Source organism: Clarias gariepinus, chromosome 8, assembly GCF_024256425.1.
Source record: "Clarias gariepinus isolate MV-2021 ecotype Netherlands chromosome 8, CGAR_prim_01v2, whole genome shotgun sequence".
NCBI classification, from domain to species: Eukaryota; Metazoa; Chordata; class Actinopteri; order Siluriformes; family Clariidae; genus Clarias; species Clarias gariepinus.
In genome coordinates, this window is record NC_071107.1 from 18,100,934 (window position 1) to 18,120,151 (window position 19,218).

The 19,218-nt window shown below is 38.7% G+C and overlaps 1 protein-coding gene across 1 annotated transcript; it reads right to left on the reverse strand.

Annotated features, from left to right (window-relative positions):
- Nucleotides 1–1,035: 1,035 nt before the first annotated feature.
- rrp12 (ribosomal RNA processing 12 homolog) lies at nt 1,036–18,307 on the reverse strand. The gene is made up of 34 exons (XM_053502882.1): nt 18,116–18,307; nt 16,499–16,719; nt 16,331–16,414; nt 16,137–16,213; nt 15,555–15,660; nt 14,628–14,744; nt 12,588–12,726; nt 12,375–12,502; nt 12,192–12,290; nt 11,989–12,080; nt 11,788–11,899; nt 10,817–10,917; nt 10,512–10,626; nt 10,217–10,359; nt 9,308–9,429; nt 9,103–9,167; nt 8,783–8,945; nt 7,972–8,126; nt 7,786–7,853; nt 7,324–7,417; nt 7,067–7,225; nt 6,903–6,983; nt 6,700–6,805; nt 5,015–5,122; nt 4,757–4,914; nt 4,557–4,648; nt 4,298–4,456; nt 3,957–4,123; nt 3,726–3,836; nt 3,348–3,394; nt 3,169–3,244; nt 2,961–3,028; nt 1,521–1,603; nt 1,036–1,436 (listed from the first exon to the last, which is right to left on the reverse strand). The coding sequence occupies exons 1-34, from the start codon at nt 18,252–18,254 to the stop codon at nt 1,334–1,336; spliced, it is 3,858 nt and encodes a 1,285-aa protein (XP_053358857.1). The 5' UTR covers nt 18,255–18,307; the 3' UTR covers nt 1,036–1,333.
- Nucleotides 18,308–19,218: the final 911 nt, after the last annotated feature.

A 19,218-nucleotide genomic window follows, 5' to 3' on the forward strand; every position in this document is an offset into this window, starting at 1 on the left:
TTACAGTGCTATGCCACAGTGGGGAATTGTAGGACTTTATTTTGTAAATCCCACTATATATAAAAATTCCTCAAACCAAGGGGGAAAATCTATACACATGAGTAATATGGACATTTCACACTCGGTAAGACTTCCACAACTGCCTCCACTGAAGTCCGTTTTGATGTGATATATCAGGTATCAAAGTTCTGACCAAGATCAACATGATGCACAAACATCACTGCAGTTGTTGAGATCCCGTCTCCTAGAGATCTAAATACGAGATTGCACACATCAATTTTCTTTTTCACTAAAAAAAAAAAAAAAAAAAAAAGAATTTGCACCAGCTTGACCTGCACCACAAATTCATTTTTAAAGATGTAAAGGTAATAGGCACCATTAGGGTTACTGTGATCCAGGATATTTTAGCTCAAAACCTAGTTAACCATGCCAGGAAGTTAAGATTTCCCCATAGACAAGACCTTCACCAAAGAAAACATCCCAAAATGACAAGACTTTAGCCTCCATTAATGGTCTGAATAGAAGACTGGAGCCCACATGTAGACATTCAAGTACATAAAGAAGAAAATGTGTGTGGGAAAAATAATTTAAGAGTGAGGTGCTTGGGTGTACAGTACGTAGGATCAGAAACGCAGTGACTGATATGGCTTGTTTTCATGTCTGCCTTGTTAAATTACACTTCTGACCCCTGCTGGACAAATAGTATTTTTTTTTTTAAATAAAAATCACACTATTGTGTTATTAAAATTGTCCCAAGCAATTTTCAATGCATTTAGGGAAGTATGTATGTATGTATGTATGTATGTATGTATGTATGTATGTGTGTGTGTGTGTGTGTGTGTGTGTGTGTGTGTGCTTCAACATAAAGAAAAAAAAAAAAGCTACTAGCATCGTTAAAGGGAACATAATACTACACATTGCTGCCATATTTCAATTTAAGTTTTTAAAAAAAGGCACTGATTTACACTGTTTTCTAACAAACATATGCCTTGCTTTCTTTCATTGCCAATCAGTAATAAAGACAACACACCCCTCTCTTTTTGGTTTAGCTATGTTTACTTTCCAAGACATAAATACATTTATCTCACAATACCATCTCGTGTATTCCACCCATTTCCACCTTTAAAAATAACAGTTTGCTGGAAAGGATCACACGCTGATCAAAGGAACACAGTTGTAATCTCTGTAGTGGAACAGCCGTACAACTCTCCTCACATTCCCAAGCCACAATTCAGCATGATGACGTCATCCGATCTGAATTATAACTTTTTAAAGATAGTCCATAAACAAATCCCATCCGGATTTAAACATATTGCACATGTTTATATATGACTCAGGTTCTCCTTTTATTTTTCTGCATTCTTTTTCCAGACAGTGCTCCCTTCTGAGCTCCTCTGACCATGCCCTTAAACTGGCCCTGCAGTTTGGCCTTTTTCCTGTGAACACAAGATCAGCCTTTCAGTCTGAGTACATCACAAAACATTGGTCAAATGTATTCAGAGACTGCGTAGCTTTATTACCTGCGGTTTAGCTGGGCCTTCTTAAGAGGGATGTAGGCATATGGGTCGTGCTTCCCCTTTTTCTTAATGTCACCTTTTCCTTTCTGCATTAACAACATGCTTATTAGAGACTTTGCACTTGTCACATAATTTAAGATTATGTAAATGAATAAAACACAGGGGGCTGTGCTAAAACATCAGTCATCAATGATAGTTGAGGTATACCTATGATAAAAATTATAGGCATCCTTTATCTTTTTAAGTGAGAGAACTTGCACAATTGGTGGCTTACTTAATACTTTTTTGCCCCACTGTACACAGCGCCTGAGCGCACAAACGGAAACACTTCAGTCGGAAAATTTTTTTCCTTTTCCTTTTTTTTTTTTTAAAGGTAAAGTGCAGGTTAATTTTATTTTTTTAACTTTATATTTTGTGTTAATTTTTTATGTATTTATTTTTGGAGCTGTGGAACAAATAATTTGAGTTTCCATTATTTCTTATGGGAAAGTTCGATTTGGTTTACGAGTGTTTTGAAATATGAGCCTGCTTCTGTAACGAATCATGCTTGTAATACAAGGTTCCATTGTAATTTCAAATAGTTTTGCATGCCAATGTGTGAAAAGTTTAGAGTGCACCACCTGTAGGAAAACAGCGGAACTGCTGCGTTTTACCTCAAATGCAAAAATATAAATTGATTTCAGTGTAGTTATACATTAGTAATGCGCGGGACAGGTATTTTTCCAACCCGCGGGTCCTGCTTTTATGAAATTATTTGGCCCACCCCGCACCACTGTGTCTATTTTTACAACCCGCCCCGCACCCATTAAATAGACATACTAGCCTAAAACCGGTCCCAAACATTAGATTTAGCAGCCTAACCTTTTTTTCTTTTAATTATGTAAATTCCCGACCTCAATTTCTCCCGCACCTTGTCTTCCATCCTCACTTTTATTTCTTTGTTTTTGTTGTGACTGGCAGCGGTAGCTGCTTGGCGCTTTCGTGACTTGTCACGTGACGTAACCTTATCAAAGAACTTAATAAAATATAAAAAATAGATATTCCCAAATATTTAATATAGGCTATAGGGAATTGCACGCAACATACATTAATTTTGTTTTTAATGACCCGCCCCAACCTGCCCCGCAAATAAAGTGACAATTTCTTTACCCGCCCCAACCCAACCCGTGGGGTCGGCGGGTTACCAGACAACCCGCGCATCACTATTATATATGTATTGCCACACAAAGCAATCATGGTACGTAACTGAATCATCTCTACAAGTCACTGTGCATGTTGTTATAGAAAGGATAACAATGTTCTTTTTTTAATCAACAGCTAAATAATTAGATTTGAGAACCCAAAAGCAGTAGGTATTTAAATTAATCCATCAATCAAGTCAATCAAATCTTTACTAGTAAATATTAATGCCGATACCATAATAACTATTAGAGACAACGTTACCTTAGCTTTGTATCCAGCACCTGACTCCTCTTTTCCTCCCAGTGGTCTGTGAATCCCAACGCCACCAGCTGAGTTCAAATAAAAAAAAAAGTGGTTATTTAATTATAGAAAGAAATCTAGTTTGAAACAATGTTGCTAAAATACAGACAAATACAATTCCACACATTTTCTGTGTCAGTAATTTGCTTACAGATGAGATATTTCATACCCTTATATTTCATTTGCGGCTCAATCTCCATGTCGTCATCGACATCATCTTCGATTTTCCTCTTCTGGCTTTTTTTCTGCTCCAAAAAAAAAAAAAAAAAGATTCAAACATTAAACTATGTTTATTTGCATGGGTATACAACACAATATTCAAGATATAAAAGATCATTAAGTACTGACTGTTTTTACTCCAGCCTCTTTCAGGATGTCATCCATTTCCTTGTCACCTGAAGAACAAGCACAATCCCATTTAATGTGTAAATAGACATAAATCTAGAACAGCAAAGTATAGCATCACACAGTAAGAATGCGAGTATATGACATACATAAAATACACAAGATGTCAAGTGTTGGTATATTATGGAGCTGAGCACAAGGCAGGTCTTAAATTAGAGTGGAAGCTGTTGGGAGGTAAAGCAGTGATTCTCAAATCATCCCACCACAATAGAGTTCGCACATTTGCTCCATTACAACTCACAAAACATAAGAACTGGGATGGATTGAGAAGCACTAACAGCACTTGTGTTAGTAAGACATCCGCACAACATCATATCTTGCCTTTAGATCCATCATCCTTCTCATCGTCATCTTTAATGATCAGTCTCCCATCTGATGTCATCTTGAAGCCGTGCTCCCTCTTGGAAGATTTTTTCAAGTCAGGGTTGGTGGCTGTGCAAAACAAATAAAAGGAAATACAAATAAATGAACAACGTCTAACATGTAGCTATTAATATTACTGTTTACTTATCCTATTGAAAAAGCTAAAAAAAAAAAAATTTAAAATATTACATAGAACTCTCTGTGCTGCTTTAGGGTCAAGGAAATTGAGCGGTTCGTCAGACACGCCTTCTTTCAGCCAGGCCTGCGCTTTTTGTTTAACTGGCTTCTTCTGGCCTTTCTTAGGCTTCTCATCCTCTGAGTCATCAGAGTCCGAGTCTGCCAGGACGTCCTCAATACTGCGGGGACAGAGGAAAAGGATGTTAATGTCAGTGCTTCCTTCTATCTCTTTAATCTCTAAACTCTTTAAAAAAAAAAAAAAAAAAAAAAAGTGTGGGGCTTTATATTCTTATGATGTGGACAGTCTAATATTACACACATTATTAAATGTACATGAACAAAAATCTAAGCACCTGTCAGTCTTAGCTTTGGGTAGATCTTCCTCACTGTCTGAACCGTCTTCCTCAGCCTTGTTCAGCTGTTTGCGTCTCTTCGTTCTAGCCTCCACTTTACGGATATTGGCCAGTACCTTATGGAACTCCGCAGGCAGCATGCTCTTCACCAGCTCAAAACTAGGTACGGACATAAGCATAGACGGGACAGTTATTAAATATTTATACAATGCAAAATTACATGTAGCAGTACATTTTTGAAAGGATTAGGTAAACCTACCCAAACTTGCGGACTAATTTAGTGAAAATGTTTTTCAGATTCGTTCTACAGTGCCTTCTCATATCGTCTTTCATACCACTAATGCCGTCCATCTGAGAGAGGAAAAAATGTGATCATTTAAAATGTCATGTGATCTATTGATTTTATCGTGAAGTAGTATTTTAAAACAGAAACATTACATGTTTGCCTTCCATACTTACAATAAGGGTCAGATGACTGGCTAGAACTTTTACATCCAGGATGAAGAGGATGACTTTGATGAAGGCTAAAGAAGCCTTGACAATCTCCCGTGTCCTGCTGGAGAGCAGCAAGCAGATGTTTTGCAGGAGCTGCTCCAGTGGTGATACATCTAAGCAGTCTAAGGAAGAAATCATGATCAAAACCAGACCTCTACACACGGTCCTGTTGAATGATGTATGCTCTTCATATATGGATATCTAAATCATAATGATGGTTACCTTTGAACTGAAACACTAGTCTGGTAAGGGCCAGCACAGTGCAGGTTATCATTGTGACTGATCCAGTGAGTCCAACATACACATGACCCAAGCACTCATTCAAGGCATCTGAAACATTCAGGGATTTCAGTTATTTTTAGTAAAAATATAAAAGGATATTGCAAAGCAATGCATATTTCTGAGCTGCTTACAGCATTAAGTGCATATTACCCCATTGTATGTGTGTGAAAAAATAAATAAATAAATAAGTTGCAATGCGAAGGCTACAATTACAGGTAATATACGCATAGTCTGGAAATAATGTAGTTTGTCAATAACTTTATTTGTTTGATTTCTTTAATTAATTATTTTGAGGTGTAAAATAAATATTGGCAAACATCCTCTTAATTAGATCATTTGTCCAGTTATTTGCTCTTAGCTTTGACAAATATGTTTGAATACTAAATGGTGTAAAGAATGGTTACATAATCACAGTTTAAATTGCAAATCACAATATTTGAAAAATAACAAATAATTTGATAAAGTCGTTCAGTTCTGTGTGTGACATTCTCCACCACTCAGTTGACAGGTAAAGAAGAAATGCAATCCCAACCAGTCTGAGCGGGGAAAAAAAAATTACAGAAAAATTATTTGTATATAATAAATGAGGGGGTACGTGGCATAGTGTTGACTTGCACCTCCGGTTTTCTTCCAAAGTCCTAAGACAGGGTATAGGGCTGATTGACAGTCCCAAATTACCCATAGTGCATGTGCATGCGCGAGTTTTGCTGTCTGATACCCTTGGTTTTCCAGTATAGACTCCAGGCTGCCATGACTTTAGATGGGATAAATGGTATAAATAATAGAGGGACATAATGAATGATGACTGAATCGCTCAATTAATGGGAGCTGAAGTAGTTCTTACATGGGCCACAAAACTTAATGTGGCTATTAAATGCTGAATAGGAAAGGCCACATACTGGAAATCAGACACTCCATGGCAAATCCATTATTAATCAACTAAGTAGTTATCCACAGTGAAAAGAAAAAAGACGTCAGACAAAATTTGTTTGTCTATGGAAGTAACCTACAGGATGCTTACTTGTGTGCAGGGTCTCCAGGTATTGTCAAGTTACATAAGAGCCATTATTTTTTTAAGGCCACCTCGTGTAATTTAAGGATAGACTAGAAATAATAGGCTTAACATACATTATGTCACATTTTCAAGTATTTAGAAAATAAACAGATAAAATGTTGACTGTAAACACCAAAAGATTGTAGGCATTGTCGCTTGAACATCGAGTTACTAGAACATCTTGTCCCAACAGCGACCACAAGAGCATCACCACAATAACAGACAGCCAAGGAAAACCACGTAACTGGTCTTTACCCTAGCTGAAAAACACAATCTCGCCAACTGTAATAAACAGGAGAATTCTCTATTACTAGGCTACTGGATAGAGACTATGCAATAAACAATAAAAAAAGAAAACAAGGCATTTTTTTTTTAAAGGGACAAGTGCTGTTTTGTGCATGCTGATATGGCTAACAACTTGAAGGGATATGTGCATCCCTAATTGGGTCAAAAAATTATTTTGATCCGTATTACAAAAATCCTTTACTTATGGATTCTTTTATGCCAGCTACTGAACAACACTTTAAATTACTTTCCTGAAACTTTTTGAGGGGGCAAAAAGCAGACTTACCTTTGTTGTTTCCATAGAACCGGACAAAGGCATTGCCGATCTCCACCAACAAGGCGTAGGCGTTTTTGCGTGCCCCGACAGAGACTTCCTTAGTGCAAATTATAACCTGACACAAGATGTCAACATCATTATGAGCGTCCCAGTCTCACACAGACAGAAATACACTACACTAGCTTATGAAAACACCAGTGTGCAGGAGTTACCTCAGGAAGAAGTGCAGTGATGAAGTCCTTGTGCTCTTCGTTCAGCTGCTTCACAATGTGACTGAGACACTTCAGTCTGGGCTGTAAAAGAGAAAATTAAATGAAATTGTAATTTTACTACTGTTTTAGAACTGTGTGGATCAACCATCAGACAGAGCTCTTACTCTTTTGGCAGGTGAGGATGCGCTTTTCAGGTTGTCCAGAAGGACCACCTTGAGCTGTTCCAGATTGGCCAGAACAAAACGCTTACACTGCTCTCTCTCTCCTCCACACATCTCCTCCAACACCCGGTACGCTTTCTTTTGAATACCAGAATCCTTACTCTTCAGCAGGCAGACGCAGACAAAAACAAAAACATTAGCGCCAACTGTAAGTGAAAGTTACACAACGTCATTTGAAATTGAATATCTGTGAGTCACACCTCCAAGTAAGGTTTGATTTGTTGGTATGTTTGTGCCATAGCCTCTTCCTCCACAAATGCAGACATTGCGACAACCAAATCCATTACGGTAAGCCTGGGGAGAAATGCACAAAAAAATCAATTACAATAGCAGTGCGCTGAATAGTGTTCATATGCAAAAGTTTGTAAAAAATTTTTATTAAAAATGTACATATATATATATATATATATATATTATTGTATAAAAGCATTTCAACTGCCTTTTTCACGGAAGGCAAGTTTACTTCGGACTTGATGCAATGCCTCGATGAGAACTAAGGATCTGTAACTGCTATTTCAGGCTACTCAAAGTATTCATAAGATTAAGATAAGATTAAGTTCTAATTTGTCACATAGTTTTCAGTTCTTTGAAAGTACGCCAAAAATCAGACTGGCAATAAAGCAGTGTTTGGTTAAGATCCGTTGAAGTGAAGTTGTTTTTACCGTGAAAACTCCGTGCTGTCAGGGCTGCTGAGCCTTTCCAGAGCTTTTAGCAGAAATGTGCCTACCACCTTAAAGGAGAATAAGAATAAATCAGTCTGACCCTTCTATTCCTTGTCATTCCTTAGAATATCAGGTGTACAAAAAAGTAGAATTACGACAAGTAAAATAGGAGTTAAAATAAGCTACCTTGGGATCAGTAATGGTCAGGTAAGCTCTGATGGTGTCGAGCACAGCCAGTCTGGACGGGTCACTTTCTCTGGGTGGCGGCTGCTGCGTGTGCACGTTAAACAGAATGGGCAAAAAGTTCTTAGCGAAGCGGCCCACTTCTGCCTTCTCCTCTTCTGCAGCAAAGAACAAACAAAAAAAATATATTATTCTTCTGTAGGACTAATACTTCTATCTGCTGACAAGCTTTATGAAGGTGCGGATTTCCTCATCGAGCACCTGCCCACAGTGTCAAAAATACCACTAACTGGTTTGCTGACCATGATATTACTGATTATCGATATCAATGATATGATGATATCACTTGATTGGCCAGCCACCTGACCTGACCCCCACAGAGAAGCTATGGGCTATTGTCAGGAGGAAGAATGAGAAACACCTGACCCAACAATAAAGACTGCTATTAAAGCAACCTGGTCTTTACGAATGCCTCAGACTCGTCGACATGCCGCACTGATGCAGTAATGCACGCTAAAGATACTCTGACAAAATACTGAGTTCATAAATGCTCACTCACACTTCTAGTTTTTAAAAGTTGGACATTTTTGTCCTGTTAATGCTTTTATGATTGATCTTTGGAAACATTCTAATATTTTTGAATATAGATTTTTATTTTTATAAGCTTTAAGCCATAATAAAAAAAAGTATGAATAAAAACAATTCAATTAGGAAGAATATATAAACTTTCACAATATTAATTTTTAAGATGGACTGTACATACAGTATATGTACTGAATGCTGAATAGGCACACACATGCACAAAGTTTCTGACCTGTCTCACAGCTCTTGTAGATGAGTGTGCGCAGGGCCTGGTAAATGCACATGCGAAGATCAGTGCGATCAGTGATGGCCATACCCAATGAGCGGGCAATGCCCTTAAATGAGCTGACCACATCAGTGGGTTTAGTGCAGAATCCAGGAAGCATCGACCAGATCTAAGGTGGAAGACATTAAAAATATCCAGTTAATGTTTACATGAATAATAGTAGTAATAATAATAATAATAATAATAATAATAATAATAATAATAAACAATAATTACTTTAAACTCGCCTATGGAACTTAACCCAGTGCATGGATTGACAATCTTACCTGCAACTGTAATGTCTGATATACTTTTGCAACCAGCTTCTGCCCTGCCTTCTCAAATTCATCCGCTGAAAAAGAAAGTACACCAGAGTTGGAAAACATTCTACCTGACCTCAAACACATGCAACATGAGCTGCAAATCAATATATTTATTTAGTGTGCATTATAAAATAGCAATTTTTATGTTTCAAATAATGTACACAGTCACCTCTCTGTTTCAGTGTGGATGCTAGGGGAAGGAAGTAAGAGATGAAGTATTCCAGCTGGGTGTTCTTTACATTGTCTCGGATGACGGGAATGAGCCAGCTGCGTGGGAACTCCAGGTCGTCACTGGAAGGACGGGGCAAAAATAAAATAAAAAGCACATTTAAAACAATTAGAAAAGTACACATCATACCTGCATACTTTTTGGGTATGCAAGTAAACATTTTATATGAGTTTTGAACTGTAATGGCTACATTGATGTGTAATAAAAGTATTTTATTCCCATAAGATTTTTTTCATCCTAACAACTCATGAGTCATGCAGTTTGAGAGACAGCCCTGAGAATTCTCTCAGAAAGTGTATGATTTTGCACTAGCAGGCATGTAAACAATCCTTCCAATAGAGAAAGTTGGAACACACCACAGGTTTTAAAATATTATTGTTTTCCACTTTTAACATAGAAGCAATAAATCAATCCGCCAGTGACTGAAATCGGCTGGTTTGCACATGCGGGGAGGAAGAAAAGCATAGAAGTCCTAAATCACCGTTTTTGGGTTATAATATTGGCGAGTGCAATGGAGGGTTACATATTTAACAAGTCACCAAGTACTGTAGATTAGGCTTTTTATGAATGCAAGTTTTTGAGAGAAATTACTGGTGCTTTATCAGCCTGATTTCTACCAACAAGGATGATTGCCAAAAATTGGTATATCACTGGAAATGATTGTAACATTTCAGGTTTGTTGTGAAAAACTCTACTGTTTTTTAAATACTGTCAGAATACATCAGATTTTTCTAGGCTTGGATCCATTACTATTGATTGGGGTGCATGAATAGACATCGCCGGCCCAGACAGTCATCTAAAATGTGAAAAACACAACATTAACTATGGTGTTCTTTTATAGTGACTTACTCAGTCCCAGTAATGAGGAGTGGGACAGCGCCGAGGACGACCTGTGGGCCCATGCTCTCCACTGCAGCACCTACCGCCAAATCCAACTCTCCACAGAACGGGAACTGCGGTGTCGCACGCAGGTCACTCAGAGACTGCAGACTCTGAGAAGCAACAACACACAAAAACCACACAAGTGGGATAAAATCGTTATTTTCTTACCACAAAAAAATTTAAATTAACTGAAGACTTGGCTACATTGCAATGCAAACCATTAATACCTGAAATTTTAGAATGCCAACATCAGAGCTCTCACCTTCATCATAACAGGATGAGCTTGTTTCCCTGCAGCTTTGTAGAAGCTGCCAAGGATCTGCAGCACAAACGGCCATGAAGCATGGAAGCGATAGGACAAGCCTTCCTCTACAACCCTACAACACAATGTGAGGAAAAACTTTCATCCTCTGCACAAAATATAAACTGGGCTGTGTGACATTTAAACTTAAACTATTGATGTAGAATTCTAGCTTCTTTGAAATAAATGGAGATGAAATTTAAAAACGGATAGGTATAAATATACCGTTGTCATAAAGAGTGAATATTGAACGAACCCAAGCTTACCGGAACATCTTACAGATGGAAAGCCCATTACCAGAAGATACACTGGGTAGAACAGGTCCGATCTCTGCCATATGAGGTGCCACGCATTCACTGATCAGGGTCTAGGATGAGAAGCATCAGGCTCAACACAGCAGCAGTACAAACCCACAGTACAAATTCCACTAAATCGACCATGTGATTGGACGGTAGGTTGGATTTTTATTTATATGGAAGCTGCTCTTTTAGCACCAATGAAAATGATGATAATCGTTTGTGGATTAGGCATCTGAGGCACGTGGGACAAATAAAGTCCAGCACAAGGACATTATAAACTCTTGTGCAAGCCTAGCAGACATTCACCTTGATAAAACATACAAGTCCAATAATTTCATTTGTTCACTAGAGAATTGAAATAATGCATTACACTCCTCGCTCTTACACTCTCAACACAGACAAATGATTACTTCCTTAACCGTGAACCATAACTGCGTATTAAGGTGTTTTATATCGTCCTGATTTCAGGTTTAATAACAAAACCACCAACAGAAGCAACAGCATTTCCCATGAAAACTAGAAATTCAGAGGGTATAATTTAATAGGCCTTTATTGCTAATTTAGTTTACTTAATGATTACAATGTTGCAATTCTTTTGTGTGGCTCATGTGACTCGTGTGTGAAATCCGTTCCTCTATAATCCTACAGGTGGTGCGTTTTTCACACATGGGCAGTGAGCACAGTGTCTTACAAATTATTTGTTTAGAATTGTAACAAGCTCTCATTACTATATATTACAACAAATATTATTACTAACAAATATTCACTATTGAAAGGGGAAACATAAAATCCTGATACTAACGGAAGCACAATACAAATCAGATGGTAATATTGTATTGAGCAATTCCAATTACTACCAGTTGCATATGACAGAAACCTTTTACTCCAAAAAAACAACAACAGACACACAGAACCATTATAAACCATTCATACCATACCTTCAGAGTCTGTGCGGCGGCAGAGACAACCTGAGTGTGCGGGGAAAGGAGACAGGGCATGGTAGCGGAAAAGAACCGAGGAAGGTGACCCAGACTCAAAGAGCTCTGTAAGCTAAACACAACAGATTTCAGTTTTCCTTTCCTCACTAAGCCACACAGCAGATAAACCCACAATCACAATAATTAAGCACTAACCCCTACCTGGACAAATGGATGTGGGCTTTCTCCATGACAGCAAGCCAGGCTAGCAATGGCTGCAAGTCGTTCTCACTGGGGATATACTCATACAGAACCTAGCAAGAAGAAAATCGAGTTAAAGCAGTAAGTAGCATTAATCTATTAAATAAACATAGCCCTGGAACAATATCACTGTGTGTGTGATGCTGCATGTAAGCCAGATTTACTGTGATAATCTGTGCATTGAGTGCTGCAGTCATGTTGGAGGGCTTTTGTTTTACACTGAAGAGCTTGTGGAAAGCCTGCATGGCGCTCGCCGTCACTAGCTTTAAACAAAAGAAGAGAAAAACAATGTCAGAGCGAGCAAATCCATGCCCTGAAAGCAACTGAAACTAGTGAGGTCTTCTTACCGCATGACTCAGGGTCATAACACGAAGAAGAGTCTCACAGCAAGCCTTTATCGAGCTGAGGGGAAATGTAGTAATCAGCTCCTTCAGGAGCCCCAGCACATGCAGTGTGGTCGTATCTTCCTTGCTACCTGTTTAAATTCATAATGCAGCATGGTAAACTTTTCACGTTAATCGAAACCTAATCCACACTCAAAACACCTGATAACACCCTACCTCCTGCCTTCTCCATCTCTTTAACGCAGTAGTTTGCTGTAGTAACAGCAGCAGGATGGTGGCTGGGAGCGTTCTCTCCAAACATGCAGTCACTACCACGCAGGATGGCGCACACACCCTGCTGAGCTGCTTTACGCACCTGTAACATGCAGCAAATCAGCAATCGCTTTTATTATCTGTGATAGAGGAGACTTATGCAGCGTAGACAAACGAAGTACACTAATAAGGAGCTGCCGCATTATGTTAATGAACTACAAAAAGCCCCCAATTTGACTTTACATGTATCTAGTTAATTCACCTGTGTCAAACAGTGCATAGCACTACATGTACGTCTAAGCCTACACAGCAAGTCAGACTATAACCTAGTGAAACTTGTGGCCTGAAAAGCATGCAAAACATCAGAAGACTTGTAGTTAGTGGGCTTATAAGTCTTAGGATATAAAATAATGCAAATTATATATATATTTAAATATGATACAAACTTTTGGAGCACTTTCTTAAGAACTTATGTACACTTAAGTGCACATTAGTTATGCCTACTCACTTATGCAATCCTCTAATCAGCAAAATCAAGCGGCAGGAGTGCAATGGATAAAATTATGCAGGTGCAGGACAACAGTTTTGACCAATGTTCACATCAACCATCAGAATGGGGGAAACTGATCTTAATGATTTGATGATCACAGCCTGGCATGACTGTTGTGGCATGCAAGCCGTTTTTAACTATTCCAGAATGCATGACTATACCTGATAATCTCTTGGGATTTTCATGCATAACATTTTCTAAAGTTAGCCTCTAACTGGTGCATAAAAAAAAAAATCATCAAAACTGGACTATTAAAAGACTGAAAAAATGTAGCCTGGTCAAAGGCATATGGGTGGTAGGGTCAGACTCTGTTTTCAGCAGCATCAATCAGGGTTAGCTCAGTGGTAGTCAATCAGGGTTAGCTCTGATCAGTAGTCCAAGGCATTAGACTACTAGTCAGAAGGTCCTGGGTTCAAACCCCACCACGTTGCCACTGTTGAGCCCTCGAGTAAAGCCATTAACCCTCAATTGCTCACATGTAAAAAATGCAATTAAACGCAAGTCACTCTGGGTAAAGGCACCTGCCAAATGCTTAAATGTAAAGGTAAATCCATGGACCCATCCTGCTTTGTGTCACCAGTCCAGGCTTGTGGAGGCTTTCAATCACGACTTCAAGGCCACAGTCTATTTGAGTACTGCTGGTGTGCCGAAAGCAAAAGTTTCATGAACATGACACCGAGATCAGTATCCTTTATTGGCCTTTCCCATCACCGGATCTGAATACAGTAGAGCACCTTTGGCACGTAGCAGCATGGAAGATTCACAGCATGAAAGTGCACCTGAAAAGGCTGAAGGAATTGTGCGGTGCAGTCAAGAAATTACGGACCGGCGTCCCAAAGAAAATTTTCCAAAATCATGTGGAATCCATGCCATAAAGAAATAAGACTGTTCCGAGAGCAAATGGAGGTTCTACCCGGCATTAATATAGGGTTCAAGTAATATAAGCAAGTTTAGATTATATTTTCTCTTATATATATATATATATATATATATATATATATATATATATATATATATATATATATATATATATATATATGCATTGGTGCATCTGTGTCATGCTCCTCCATACTTGTTTTTATTACAACACACTGGTAGAGGCTACGAGCTCTGACCATAATAATGTCCAACGGCTGCCAAAAGTGGTTATTACAGATGAAAATATAGGAAAATTACATTTGAGCATTTGAGGGTTAGACTACTTGTTTAAGGGCCCAACGGTGATGGGGTTTAAACTTGGGACTTTCCGAACTGCAGGGCACTACAGTTGCTACCACTGAACCCCCCCAGCCCATGATTCTCACAAATATAGCCATATCCAACAGTCCTGAGTTATGAGACATGGACCTAATTCTATAATTGGATACTTATTTGTATGCTTGTTTGTTTTTTTTTGGGGGGGAAGACACACATTACTGTAAAAAAGAATGTAAATGAAGTTCTGAAATGCAGACCTTTGGTTTTGAGTGCACAGTGAAGCTGAGCAAGCCGTGATACACCTGAAGGGTGGATGGATAACTCCACACAGAGAGATCCTGCTTCCTCAGCAAAGTCGTCAGGCAGGACAAGATCTGTAAAGTAAAAATACTTTTAAAGATAGAAGTCATACAGACACAGATCTTCTGTGAATGTAAGCTGCCTCATATCCTTCTGTCTCTCCATGTAATCCCAGACAGACTTCTTGAGATGGCTCTGTGGGGGCCAAACCATCACCCTTTACCATTCTCTACTCTGAAGATAGTTCTTAACGAGATAGGCAAGAATGATGCCTCTTGATGGATAAGGCTGTATTTCTAAGCACTGAGGACACAATTAATCTATTTGGAATTGGAGATCCAATGCAGAAACGCAGCCCCAAACCTGTAAGGAACTTTCACCATGCTTTAATGTTGCCGGCAGATACTCAATATTGTAGCGCTCTGCAGCCTTTTGGCAAAAACCTGCCTCGTGCTACAGCCAAGTATTTCTTGTTTCCAAGGCTAAGCGACTCAAGCCAAAAGTTATGGCTTTTGGCTGCAATTTTTCCCAGAAGACCTTCTGGCCAGACTGCTCCAGACAGTAGATGGTTCTACCTGAGTGAAACTGCTTTCCGCCCGTTCTTTGTTGGGGATTTTTTTTAATCAGTCCAATAAGCAATCACAATCCTAAACTGATGCTGGTTTGAAGCCAAAGAGTAGGCACACCAAATATAGATTTCATTTAGATTTTTCTTCTGTGCGCACATTTTGTCTTTCGTAAATTGATTAAAATAATTTAAATACTTTCGTAAAAGTACTGTACATGGAATATTGAGCAAAACAAATACTGGGGAAAAAAACTGATTCATAAATAAAATGGAAAAAAATGGGAATGTAAGAATGATGTATATATTTTGTACGTACCCATCGAATGCAGGAGACACAGTCGGCAGTGGCTTGTTTTGACATGACATCCATAAAGGCCTTTGCTACATCTGAAAATTTTTTTATCAACACTGGAGCAGGCACCCTACATATATAAAAAAAAAAAATATTATATATATAAAATTATATAAATAACAACGGTTATTCAAATCAGTCAGTGTTTTGACAGTAAAGGCACCCTGATTATTAAGTCGCATCCCACTAACCCCAAATGAATTCTGACCAATCACAGCTGCTCCAAGAATAAGTTTCCCAAATCCTGCACACATTCTCATTTTCTTTTGCACTTGTCTGTGATTTTCTCTAACAAACTTGGTCGGTGCTATTTTGCTAAATATAAGCGAATTAACATCTGAAACTACAACGAATCAGTAGAAATGTTGCTAAAAACATCAACTTGGAAGTAAATCAACTTGCTAACTTGAATGTACAGCACCACACAAGGTCCCAACATGCAGGATACCATTCCCTATGCATATCTCTACTGTGCTGCAATTCACATTAAACTCCTATTCTAGTCCATTATGCAGCTTATATGGACTGAAAGCGGGCATGACATACCTTTTCATCACTAGGTTGAGTAGGTAAGCAACAGCAGCCAGTGATTCACTGCTTTCAACCGCCTCAAGAGTCGTCATCTGGAATAAACAGGTTTTGTGGTGAGTTTATAAAACTGGACAACATAAACAATTTACAAACAATATAATATTATATATATATATATATATATATATATATATATAGCTTAGACTAACCAAAGCAGCAAAGTATTCTGTCTCAGTCTCCTTTCCCCCCTGTGATCGAATTACTTCAGTAACAGCTGCCAGTACAGCACAGATCTGTAGAACATACAGCATGTATTTTTAATGCAGTACAAATAGATTACACTCCACCCCTTAAAAAAAATTCTATTAATTGCAAACCTCTTTGTGTGCAGCAGAGTTGGACTCCCAGTAACGCTGAACTTTTCTAAAAGTCAGATTAGAGCAATCAGACAGGCCACTCAGAAATGTGCCGGATGTTCTTTCGGTCAGGGCTGCTGTATCGTCCATGGCATCGCCCAAACCATCCTTCTTTCTTTCCAGTGAACCAGCCTGAAGCTCATTATGCAATTTCAGAGCATCAACTGTAAGATCACTTTTTTCTGTGAGAAAAGAAACAGCACACAAGCAGCGATCAACAAATTATGCATTATCAAACAGTATGCAGAAGCAGAGATAACTTGCCTCAGTATAAGAATCAAGTTATTAAACATACAAGGGGTATCTTGTAAACCGCCAACAGATAGCAGCACAAGGCTGCACGAAAAGTCAGACAAAATCAGTCAGACAAAAAAAAAGACATTGTCCTGTGTACATCAGGAGCTGTGCAATTGGTGCTATTCTGACCACGTGCGTTACCATGTCTGCAAATTAATCACAGGCAGCAAGTTAGAACAAAAAGCGAACATGAAATTCTGCATAAAACTGGGCAAATCTGCTACAGAGATGTCTGATATGATTTGTCCATTTAATGGCAATGCTGGAAGGTGTCGTTCGAGATGGTTCGAGTGGCAAGACCACAATACCATCACTGGAAGACGATGAGAGAGCAGAAAGACTTTTGACGAGCTTAATGCCTTAAAATGTCGAAAACATTTGGAAACTTGTGCATGATATTCCAAGAACAGTCCACAACATTGCTGCCGTTGTCAGTGTGCCATACGGAACAGTCAAGACAATCCTTACGATTGATTTAAACATACGCCGTGTTGATGCCAAGTTTATCCCCAACAGCTGACCCAGGAGCAGAAGGAACATGTCGAAGTCTGTGATGCCGTGGATGACACGTCCTTCATGTCAAGGATCATGACCGTTAGTGAAACTTGGGTGTATGGGTACGACCCAGTGACGAAGCAACAGTATACACAGTGGAAGAGCCCTCCTTGTACATTTTTGCCATTTTGCATTGAAAATTCGTCCTCAGCGGACAGACCATCAATAACTAACTCTACTGTGAGGTTTTAAGGCGTTTGAAGAATGACGTATGGTGAAAAAACAGAATGTAAACAGTCATAATCTCAAAACGCTCGATTTTTATTAGAGTGGCCCAAAAGCGTATATACACTTCAACATGAGCTTCTGATAGTCACATGACAATTTCAATAATGGTGCGACAACTGACATCTGTAGATACTACACATTGGTGCCATTATTCAATGTAACATTTTAAAAAGGGCATATATACCTGTTGAAGTTTGTACACATTTTTGGGCCACTGAAAAATATAAGAATATACACACAACTGCAATGGAAAGCAAAAATGCAGCCACAGTGTTTATCACACATGTAACAGGACTTTCAACCAAAATACCACTACTGTAATTTCCAAATGATTAAAATGAACAAAACGTACACCTCTACAGCTGACTCAACCGTTAAATTAGGCATTACGTTACGAGAACATGAAGCAGACTGCCTGTGGGATTTTAACTAACATTACCCACGTGGTCACAGGGGCCGTACGTTTCACTGCGTAAACACATCTTAGCTAACTTTTACCTATCGGCCGGCTGAAAAATCGGCTTCTGGCAGCTTGTCGATAGCGGCTCGACTCTGGGTTTGAATCGCTGCTGTGTCCTTTCTTCCATCGCTTTAACTTCTGCGCTGTTCCGGACCGAAGTTTGCCGGATTTCACCATTTTGTGGAGAGACGTGACCCTCGAAACGCTCAGCCACGCTTTCTCCCCGGCCTGCACGTCGCACGTTAGATGTCGTCATCACTATGCGCCCGAAGTGCAACCTTCGGAGGTGGGCTGTGTTGAAGTTTACTGCGTAGTGCCCTAGGGAAAAAGAACGCTGAACATTAAGTTTAACTTAAAACTGCGCTCCAAAAAAACTGTTTTCGATTTTTATACCGATTAAAATTAATGTATGTTAGCAGGAATATACTTATATTTTAAAACACTTTTAAAATATATGTTATGTTATATTAATTGATTAAGTTATATGTTTGATTTGGGGGACATAAATTTGCCACTATACACTGGGCAATAATTACACGTTTTGGATGATATGATAAACATTTAAATGTGTTAGATTATATATATTTATAGTTAAAGTTAAAAGTTTACATACACTCAGGCTGAAGTCATTAAAACATTTTAATTCAGTATATCAAATTTCCAATAGTTTAAAAGTGTACATACATTCAGTTGGACTGTTCCTTTAAACAGCTGGGAAAAGTCCAGAAAATTATGTCATGGGTTTAGAAGCTTCTGGTAGGGTCATTGACATCATTTCAGTCATATGGTGCTAAAAACAAATTTAGAAAGACTCAGAAAGTCTGTTTTAGTAATTTAATTAGCATAAAGACCACAAACTTGGATCAGACTGAATGCGCAGCCGGCACCTCTGATCTGAAGCTAGGACTGTTAAATATTAGATCTCTCGCATCTAAAGCAGTTATAGTTAATGAAATTATCACAGATCAGGAGTTTGATATACTCTGTTTAACAGAAACCTGGATTAAACAGGACGAGTATGTAGCTCTAAATGAAGCTAGTCCTCCTGGATACAGCTACATACACCAGCCTCGGTTAACTGGAAGAGGAGGAGGCGTCGCAGTTATTCACAATGATAATTTGACTATTGTACAAAAACACG